This window comes from Myxocyprinus asiaticus, chromosome 40 (assembly GCF_019703515.2).
Source record: "Myxocyprinus asiaticus isolate MX2 ecotype Aquarium Trade chromosome 40, UBuf_Myxa_2, whole genome shotgun sequence".
In the NCBI taxonomy this organism is placed as follows: domain Eukaryota; kingdom Metazoa; phylum Chordata; class Actinopteri; order Cypriniformes; family Catostomidae; genus Myxocyprinus; species Myxocyprinus asiaticus.
This window is the reverse complement of record NC_059383.1, coordinates 28,708,713-28,719,807: the sequence shown is the minus strand read 5'-3', so window position 1 is coordinate 28,719,807 and position 11,095 is coordinate 28,708,713. Positions and strand designations below refer to the sequence as shown.

Genomic DNA, 11,095 nt, shown 5'->3' with positions numbered 1-11,095 from the left:
AGTTAGATATTTCAACCTCATTCGGACCGGTGGAGCAGTCTGTCGCTTTAAATGGAACCCCTGCTGAGAGACCTGTCACTCATGTCACGTAGTCCCGCCCTTTCCTGCAGCAGCAGCTCTCAGTGCATTTCACACAGAGGCATTACATTGCGTACAGCAAACTGGATATCTGCTAGGACTAATTATCAGCTGCAAAATGGGATAATCTTCACAGAATTTCGCCATCCTTCAAGTCAACAGGAACTAAACAACCAGTCAAGGAAAGTGTTTTTCTTTCATTTTTACAATTTGCATTCTCCATAGACGTAGGCACAAAGGGCTTAGGGGATAATGGTGATAAAAACGATGTTACATTATGAGCTCACGACAGCTGGAATGCATCGTCAGAGACACGACCGAACCATTTAAATTGTTCAAGGCGACAGTTTGATTTTAAAAAGCGTGTTTTTCTCTCACCAAGGAGTATTTTGTCCATTCTGTGCTCTCTGGAGAACAGATGCTGTCATTGTGCTGGGGACCGAGATTTGTGCGCGTGATATTCTGCGAGTGGTCTAGTCGGAATGGTGCGCGAGATGACCGTGCGCGTGTCTTTATTGTTTGCGCGCGACATAACGCTCAATAACGGCCATTCTGTCGTTGAAGAACTTCGCAACGACGACCAATTTGGAAAAGGAAGACTGATACTTCTTACAATTCCAGGGAAATCATGAGCGAAGTGTTTTGTAAACGTTTTTACTAAGTGTCTTTTCATTATCCCTTATTATGAACGTCTTGTTTTCATACTTTCCTCTGATTTCCTTTGCCTTGGGCGAAGTCCCACTCAGTTGGAGATAGTTAAGTGTTTGTTTCTGACCAATTTGATATTTTCCCACATCATTCTGAGCAAAAACAATTAATGCCAACAATGGTGGAGCCTGTGGGTTTCATTGAAGCATGGAAAGCTCAGTTTCCAGAGTCAGAGCCTCCAAAGATGGAGCTCAGGTCAGTAGGGGGCATCGAACAAGAACTGGAGAAGTGTAAAGCTTCCATAAGACGGTTAGAAATGGAGGTGAACAAAGAGCGTTTTCGGATGATCTACCTTCAGACACTGCTGGCAAAGGAGAGAAAGAGCTATGACAGGCAGAGATGGGGTTTCAGGAAGCCACCTTACATGATTGAAGGGGACCAGCAAGCTGTAGGGGCTGATTCCCAGCATCTCCATGCACAAGAGCATGGACAGGCAGAACGCAGCAGGTTTCAGCCTGTAGGAGAGACCAGAGCGAAACCAAGACCTCCCCCTGCTAGGAAGTCAGCCTCCCATGGTGATGGACTGGAGCTACAATCAGGGTTTGAGGCACACCAGGCAGGGCCGGTCAGTGAGACGGATGGGCTCTCACCATCCACACAGAGGGGCGGGGTCTCCCCTCGCAGGCCCCATCCACACCCTGACAAGGAACTGCCTTCAGATCCATCCCCCAAAGACAAGCCAGGCATGGGGCTTGGGGTGGCTGCCTTACGGTCGAACTTTGAGAGGATCAAACGGGCTAACTCGCACTCAGCCAGTGAAGGGAAAGGAGGCCAAGAAAAATCTTTCTACACCAACGTGGAGTTTCATCATGACAGGGGCCTTGTGAAAGTCAATGATCGTGAGATCTCTGACAAAATCGTCTCTCTTGGAAACCAAGCCATGCAGATGGAACGGAAGAGGTCTCTCCATTCACTTCCTGGCAACCTTGCTACAGTGGCAGGTGATCTGCGCACCAGGCCTGTCTATAGGGGGCGCTCTACTGAAAGCACCTGTGGGTATGATGCAGAGTATGAAGATGGTGAGCCCAGCCCACGCTACAGACCAAACGGGGGTAAACCCCCACCACCACCATGGCAACCATCTGATTTCCAGCCATATACTAGTGTTTACGTTGGAGGTATGATGTCAGGAGACAGTGGTGATGGTAGGGTCACCATGAGAGACCATGGAGGAAGCGATGACCATCTCCTCACCTGGCCAAGGAGGTCCTACTCACCTGGGAGTTTTGAGGATGTGGGGGGTGGTGGAGGGGGCTACACGCCGGACTGCAGCTCTAATGAAAATCTGACGTCTAGTGAGGAAGACTTCTCCTCAGGGCAGTCCAGTCACGTGTCGCCCAGCCCTACGACAGCCTACCGTCGGCCCCTTCGGGAGAAGAGTCGCTCACCCTCTCAAAACTCTCAGAATTCTCAGCATTCGTTTGACAGCAGCAGCCCCCCCACACCGCAGACTCAAAAGCGGCACAGGCAGCAACATGTTGTGGTGTCCGAGGCCACAATAGTAGGTGTTAGGAAAACAGGACAAATCTGGCCCCACGATGGAGACTCAATTGCCTCCAGCAGGGCTTCCCATGACAACCATGGAGATCTAGGTGAGTAATGACTTTGAACTTGTGTGACTTGTACATATTCTTGTTGTTTTGAAACTTTTTTGCTTTTGTTCTTGTCACAAGTCTAGAGGATTCTGACAAAAATGTAGCAAAATAATAAATGGTTTAAAGGGGTTGGCCATCTGGGCAAATGGGTAACATTAAAAGAACCGTACTTAATACAAGTTAAGCTCAATCGACAGCATTTGTGGCAAAGAAGATTACCACATAAAATAATTTCAGTTTGTCCCTTGTTTATAAAAAAAAAAAAAAAAAAAAGCCGAAATCTTTGTTACAACAAGGCACTTATAATAGAAGTGAATGGGGCCAGTCCATAAATCTTAAAATACACATTGTTTCTAAAGTATAGCCACATGATGTAAACATTATACATGTAAAAACATAATCTGAGTGTGATAAAAATGCTTACTAACCTTATCCGTGTAAAGTTTAATCCAGTATTACAACATGATTGCCATGACAGCGTAATGCCGGTAAACCCTGTAAATGATTTGTTCACATTTAAGTCATTTTAACACGTATAATGTTTAAATCTTGTATATATATTTTTAAAAGGGTGTGTATTTTTGGACATTTATGGACTGGCCCCATTCACTTCCTATGTAAGTGGCTTGCTGTAACCAAAATCTTTACTTTAAAAAAAAAAACAGAAAATGGGGGCCTGGGTAGCTCAGTGGTAAAAACGCTGGCTATCACACCTGGAGTTCGCAAGTTTGAATCCCAGGGCGTGCTGAGTGACTCCAGCCAGATCTCCTAAGCAACCAAATTGGCCCGGTTGCTAGGGAGGGTAGAGTCACATGGGGTAACCTCCTCGTGGTCACTATAATGTGGTTCGTTCTCAGTGGGGTGTGTGGTGAGTTGAGCATGGTTACCGTGGTGGATGGCATGAAGCCTCCACACGTGCTATGTCTCCATGGCAGTGTGCTCAACAAGCCACGTGATAAAATGCGCAGGTTGACGGTCTCAGACAAGGAGGCAACTGGGATTTTTCCTCTGCCACCCGGACTGAGGCGAATCACTACACGACCACGAGGACTTAAAAGCACATTGGGAATTGGGCATTCCAAATTGGGAGAAAAAGGGGAAAAATAAAAAATAAATAAATTAAAAAATAAAACAGAAAACATTGATAGGTTGAAATTATTTTCTGTGGTAAATAACATACTGCTACAAATGCTGTCAGTTGAGCTTAACTTGTATTGAACCCAGAACGTTCCATTAAGCATAGGAAGGATTCAGTGAATGACAGATAACATCACAGATGACATAATTCGCAAACTGCAATTTGTAGCATGACTGTATGATTGGAATTCAAAGCTTTGGCAATCCCCACAGACTCTTACAGTGAAAATGAGCAACTTTGTTTTTCCTTTGGCTCTATTCTAGCATCTAAGCTTTTGTTGCTTATCCCAGGACTAAACATTTCTTTCTTCCTTTGTATTTTCTTGGTCTTCCATTTATTGGCTTCTATGCCAGTTTCCATACTTCCTGGCCCAAGCTATTGTCCACTTATGTTTCACGCTCTGCCTGCATCAGACACCATGGCAGCCCCTCGCTGCGGTTAGTTAGTGTTGTCCAGTGAGGCCCATAGATGATGAGTAATTAACTGGACAAGCTAATTTAGTATCATGAGGTCAAGATGTGTGTGTGTGTGTGTGTGTGTGTGTGTGTGTGTCAGTGCTTAGTTTGTCTCTTTGTGCAGAACAGGAGCTGAGTAGCATTTACTCATGTCACATGCCTGCTTTAGAGAAGAACTGCAGTTCATTCATTGATTGTTATGCTGCTGAGGGAATCTCCAAATAGGACAAAGACCCAATTTAGCAGGAAAATTATGTAAATCCACCTTTTTCTGGAATGTTCCTGCAGAGTTTAGACCTTGGTGTTTATGAGGAAGTCAGCACAGTGAGCCTTACATTAGACCTCTCCAATTGTCTGTGCATAGAACCCAGCAGCAGGTGTCTGAAAGGTTCATCCAGAGACACTCAGATAATGGTGAACATGACTCACAAGGCTGCTATATCCACTCTTAGATCAACTTAACTTGGACTTAAGACAAACTGCAGTGTTTTACTTATTTGGTATCCAGTATCTTTTAACTCGTTTCTCGCCAAGAAGCACACCGAATGACATCAGCTATTAGGATGGCTACAAGGGATGCGGTGTCATGTGGCACGCTGGCTTGAAACCCCAAAGCTTTGAGCCGATGAGGTGAATTGCACTTTGGTGTGAAGCAGACAGACTCAGAGGGTGTTGGCACGCCGTATCCATTCAAATGCCAGGAAGATTGTCTTTGTGCAAGAGTGAGATAACACAGAGGGTGGACAAAGATAGATAGACACCAGCTGAGCACAGTCCATTTTGCTCCGGGTTCTTTTGTCCTCGTACCAACTTTGAAAAATGACATTGAAATGAATAACTTTTGATAGCAACCTCACTTGGTTTTAATAGTTGGCACAGTCTATAGTGTAACGAGGCAGTGGTGATGGAAGAGAAAACTTGATCGCTCTTCTTCATCAACAGTACACAAACTAAATTGTACAGTCAACATTAACAATTACAACTTATTATGACCAATACCAATTTGTTTCCAGTCTGTTATCTGCAAATAATTTAAAGTGGTACACAACATTTTGGCTTATGATGATGTTGGCCTTCAAGCCCTTTAGTTCTCTTATATCAGTGAATCAAGATGTTCTGACACAAAATCAATAGCCTGGCCATTCAGCTAATGAATAAAGCCTGCCCAGGCTTCACAGTTAGTGTGGCAGTATGTAACTTATCTTGCCAAGACAGAGATACTATCTTAAATTATCCTGCTTGTTTTTTACGTAGTTTGACCTGCTGCAGCATGTACTTTGAAACCTGATATTTTTAAAGGACAGCACAGTGCAGAGTAAAGAAATCCAGTGGCCTAAAACTCTAGCACTGTAAAAGAGAAAGAGAAGGGGGCAGGAGGAGTAAGCACAGTGTGCTGAGATGATGTCTCTCGCCTCAGTGGTCATGTGGAGATGTGGGGGCTACAGAGACACAGATCGGAAGAACTCTGCCATTGCGTAATGGCGTAAACAGTCCCACTCATGCGTGCGTGTATGCACGTGCGGCTGTGAAAGCTTGAATTTGTGTCTTTATTTTTAGGTTACAAATAGTGATAGACTGAAATATTGGTTAGGCCATTTATTAGGCTGATATTTAGAGATTATCGGTATTGACCAATAACCAGACCCACTTGGCTGATTAACAAAAGTATTAGTTCCCCAAATCTACCAACACCATTGTCAATACTTAAAGCACTTTCTCGTGTTGTTTAAAAAATAAATTAAAAAAATTACATTTTGAGTGAATATTATGAAATTCTCACTAAACCTATCAAGAACATATACTGATCATATTTAATCACAAATCAATACAAAACAATTATATTTTATTTTGCACAAAGAAAATTCTGCCAAGATTTAGGACCATTACAGTTATTATTATTTTTTTTTTCAAAACCATTGAAGATGAAAGGCAGTGCCAAGTGAGATATGAGAATATCATAATGAGCTTTTCTTTTTTTCTTCTTCTTTTTTTTGCATTGAGGTAATGAGTATTGGGGGTAAAATGTGCGTAAATGACTAGGCTAACTTCAGGCATGAAACTCTAAATGGCGCAAGCTGATAGGTTCTTTGAACTTGTTAGCTGTTAGCTAATCAGCTCACACACTTGTGATTTGTCAAGCAAGAATCACCCAAAACAAGCCTTTAATTTCAGCCATTTATTGTACATTTAAATTGTTATCATTAAAAAGAATTTAACAGTGTAGGGCTTGACAATAAGGACTGCCTGATGGCCCGGGGCCACTGTTAGAAATATTCGGGCCTGGCTATTATTATTATCAAAGCTGTTCAGCTCGAAGTTGACATTTAAAACAGTCTGCTTTGTCATCCTCATAACACACCTGTTACATGTCTCATTTCTGGACTGTACAGGTATTTTCTTTCTGCGCTTTGTGTATCAGTCAGTGTTGGTCTTGTTTGGGTTGTCCAATTTTATTCCCATTATTAATTCATAAATCAGGTCTAATATCTACCTAATGTATATTACACGTCCCAAACGATTTTGGGGGAAATTGTCTAAATAATTAAATATAAAATATTTGGCTTCGGACACATTTTTTAAAGCCATGCATGATGGTAAAAACAGCTATTTTCATTTTTGTGTTTGGGCCAGTGAAAATTTTGGCAGGGCAAGTATGAATCGATACCACTAGACTGACTGGGCCAGTAGAAAAAATCCTTATCGTTGAGCACTGTCAAACATATTGGCCATCTGCCGCCATGACCCCCACCCCCCCATAATGTTCAACCACTGACAACACAGAAACTTACCAAAGTGGGTCAAGCGATCACTACACCTCCACTTCACAGGGACTCAATCATTGCCATCCTCCCCTGTTTTACTAATTACCAGCCTAATCTTCTTATCCTTTGTTTAATATTTTGCAAGAAACAAAAATACAGGAGTATTTTAATGACAGAATTATTTCAGTACACAGATTCAGGCCCATCTGCTAAGGTTTCAGCCTCTCTTGTTTCCTCGTCATCACCAGGGGCCTGTTCCCACAGTCAATGTCCCTCTTGTAAACAACAAGAATTGTCTTTCTGTGGTTTACAGATCAGTAGCAGTGTCCTTTGGGGGTGAAGGGCGAGTGAGTCACAGAGAGAACAAGAGGCAGGAGATGACAGGAAACAAAAAGTTCTCACACACAGCCTATCCAAGAAAACATCAGTCATTCTTTATGGAATAAACACATCACTGCTGTGCTGTATGTTTGATATGGTTGCATAAGTGAAGTCCTTGTGCAAAATGAAATTATGCTTTTTATCCGTGATTTTTACGGTCAAGTCTGCATTGCAGGTAGCTAGGAATGGACTGTCTGAAACGTGTGGAAACTCTTGTAGTGCACAAGTAAAAATTATCATGTTTTCTTCCATGGTTGGATTTTGAAACAAGCACACAGCCACCAAAGTAGCACCATGAGGCAGGATATATTAAGAAAAGGAAAGTCGCAAACTGAAGATTAAATGTAAGTTGGTTTTATATTTTCTAAAGATCCCATAAAATCGCTTGTTTAAATACGGGGCATTACTAAGTGTTTATTTACACTTGGTCACTTCATGAGTTTTTACTGCTCGGATATAGGGCTGGGCGATAGGATGGAGTTATCAGATATCGACGATATCTTACAAAGATCCCGATACCAACTGCGACACTCAGTTGGCAGACGATGATCGACAATATCGGGAAATGGCAAAACCATGGATCTGGGAAGTCGCTAAATATATTAAACAGTGGCCAGGGTTTGAAACTAGCTCCTCGTCCAAATGTATTTCATGCCCGGGTTATTTTGCTCATCTAACCGCAAGAGGCGGACGACCTGTAAGACGTCTCTGAGTGACACATGAAAAGAAATGCTGTTAGTCACAAAGACACGCACTTGAAGAAGCACACTTTACTATATTTTAAGAACAGACAAAAGAAAAGCCATCATTGCTTGTGTCTGATTCGCTGTTTGTTCAGAGGCGTGCAGCATGAGCCTATCTTGTGGAACACACGTATGTAGGCATGCAGTGTGAGCCTGTCTCATGGAAAGAGTTTTTTTTTTTTTTCCCTCTGTTTCATTCTTCTGAAAACTGTTTGCAAGAATAATGTCATCTATGAAAGTGCTGCAAATGATTTCCAATTAGGAGGTGCTGTGAGTTTGGTTTGCTTTATTTTCACGGACCAGTTCGCGGTTAACATGCATTTTTAATGTAACTCTACAGGTTCAGTAATATATATCTTTGTATTAAAGAAACAAAGACGAAAGTGATTAAATCATAAAATAATACAAGACACGTTCACCTTGAACCTAAAATGAATTCTTTTTTATTTTCATTAACTATATTACCAAAACGCAAAACAAACACAAATTCGATAAGAACACACATTTGGCAGCATTATTTTGGGAATGCAAGGGAATTTATTAGGCTTTATTATTATGATTATTATCTTTACATTTATAATTGTATTTAGTTCTTAATCTGTAGGCTGTTAGTAATTTTCCACCTGTTGTTGTTGTTGTTGTTGACGGATGCTTGCTTGATGGCAAATGGGGCTGTTGGAGACTGTAAATGTTTGGATTTAGGTAGGTGGTTAAGATTTTTTTGATCAATTTGTGAATTTAATAGCTTTTTTTCATTTAGTTTAAAGTACAGTTTGAATTGACAAATGTCTTTGTTTTTCATGTTTCAGTAAATGAATTACATTTTTAAAGCAAAAATATTCACCGACGCTCGGCAGGGGGGGTTGAAGATTTAATTGTATAGTGCAATATTTTTAAGGTGATTATCGATAAAATATTTTTTACATATTGCCTTGCCCTAATTGGATAGTTATCCGATCATGAAAAGGCCAAGTGTAGCCTAAATGCTCTCCTATACAGATTTAAGACGGATATAAATCCGGAGGTGGTTTGAGCTGCCTTCCAGACGAAACATGGTGAAGTGTAAATGCATCTGGCTGTTCAAGCCACATATGTAAACTTTACTCCACCCAAACAGCGCTACATCAGTACAGGGAAAATGCGAAATATAACAGAAGTAACAGAGTATTTTCATAGGGCTCGCATTGCGCAATAAATAATTACAAAATAAGAAACAGGTGCACTTTGTAGGAAAGAAATAACTTTTTTTCTTAATTTATTTGATGCAGATCGCTGAAAAAGCTTTGAAATTCGCTGCCTGGCATTAGCATAATCACGTAAGGGAAATCTGTTTTATTTGCTTATGTTGTGGGAATTGAAGATCGGGTTTATATTAATTTGGCCAAGTGTAATTGGAATGTATTTATTCAATCGGACAGCAGTCCGATCACTAAAAATGCATGAAGTGACCAAGAGTAAATATCTCCAAAGGGCTCATTACTTTTTTAAAAGCCAATAGTGTTTAGTTTACATAACAGCTGTGAAAAATTAATTGCTACTTGCTATTATAATGTGACCGATCACTCCAAAGCACTTTGTTCATTTTAATATAAAGTTAATTTAATCTGCACTGCTCTTTCAGAGATTATGATTTATCATGGGTTCCTTTAGCATGAGGATCCAAGAAAAGTCTTTTTCTTGTCACATGAATGACTTTAGAAGTGTGAGTTTGTGTGAGAGAGGTGTGGACAGGAATGTAGGTTTGGGTTCTGCTCAATGCTTTCATTGTCCAGCAGCAGCGCTCTGAGGTCAGGCCTTCCAGACCTTTATTTTTAGATGGGCACTACCGATCCGCAAAAGTGTGCTTACTGGTGGGAACTGGAAACCAAGAACAGAACACACAGTGAGTATGTGGGAATGATGACTGTGGCCTTCCCTTTGAAAATGCTTGTTTTTATTTTATTTTAGGAGAATATTTGGCTAATCCACATGTCTCTGCTGGTATATTTTGTAATGTTTACCAGATTTTGTCCTAGTGCTGAATCCACAGTGCCACAGAATAGAAGATGTCCACTTTAAAGATAGCTGTGTTTGAGTTTTCTAAAAAGAGACTGAAAGCAGAATCAGATAGCAAAGACTAGCAGAACATGTATTGACATCTATGTTCAGAGTAACACAAAAGGAGATGTTAGAATGTTAGCCTTAGTCACCGTTCTTTTTCATTGAATGTAAAAGAGATGAAGACTGAGGCTGTCATTTTGGGTTTAGAACAACATGAGTGAGCAATTGACAGTACCAAATGACAGAATTAAAATTTGGGTGAACTATCTCTTTAATTATTAAAAAAAAAATGGTTGTATTGGGAGGAAATAACATGGACATAAGGAGGAAAACTGTGAGAAACACCAATGCAGCAGGGTTCTACCTCCTAGAGTCGTAGTTTTTTTTTTCTGAGGTGCCAAATATCCTGCCAAAGTTTTCAAACTTTTCACAAAAAAAAAAAAAAAGGAAATATTTTGTAGAGGTTAAGCCTCGGTCACCCTTCAATGTCATCTTTTTTCCATACAATGAAAGTGAATGGTGCCGGAAGTAGGGATAGGCATTTTGGTCATTTTGTCTACTTTGATTACATGTTCATTTAATAACATGTCTGACAAACGTCTATGGCTGCTGCATTGTGCCTTGTTGTTCCAGTGTATCGTCTATTCATTATTATAGGATGTTATAAAATAATATGCTACAAAATGTACAAAAGATTCAAAATATAATGCATCGTATTTTATCATTATGTGAAGATTTGCTCTCTAACTATGAAAGAATGTCCCCAACGCACATCTGTCTGTTCTTCCTTCAGGTTACCGTTGTAATCTTAGTAAGCACGCACCATTTTTTTTTAGTGACTGTCTGAACAGTCTATTTTCAAATAACAGGAGACGCCATAACCATTGCGTTTTTAATATGCATGTTAAATTGAAGTTCAGTCTGAAGATGCTGCATTGCGTTCCATTTAGCTGCACTCTGTCTAGCTCTGTCTAGCTGTTTGAAACACTCGCCTGCTGTATATGCGTTGCTTCAGCGCACTGCCACACACGCCTGGTGTGTGTGTCCCAAAACATTTTCGCTCTTGTGAGGAAAGCCATGATGCTCTGTATTGTTGCTGTGATTCATGAAGCATTCCATTCAACTCAGAGAGTCTGAATTTCCACCTTTCAACTGGGGAAAGTGCAACGGAATGACACTTTATATTGGACATCTA

The 11,095-nt window shown here is 40.8% G+C and overlaps 1 protein-coding gene across 1 annotated transcript in view; it reads left to right on the top strand.

The window, feature by feature from the left end:
- Positions 1 to 152: 152 nt before the first annotated feature.
- Positions 153 to 11,095, top strand: part of LOC127431075 (breakpoint cluster region protein-like) — a 108,842-nt gene continuing 97,899 nt past the window's right edge. The window contains exon 1 of the mRNA XM_051681317.1: positions 153 to 2,378. Within this exon, the coding sequence (XP_051537277.1) occupies positions 896 to 2,378 (1,483 nt within the window). The 5' untranslated portion in view covers positions 153 to 895. The remainder of the gene's footprint in view (positions 2,379 to 11,095) is intronic.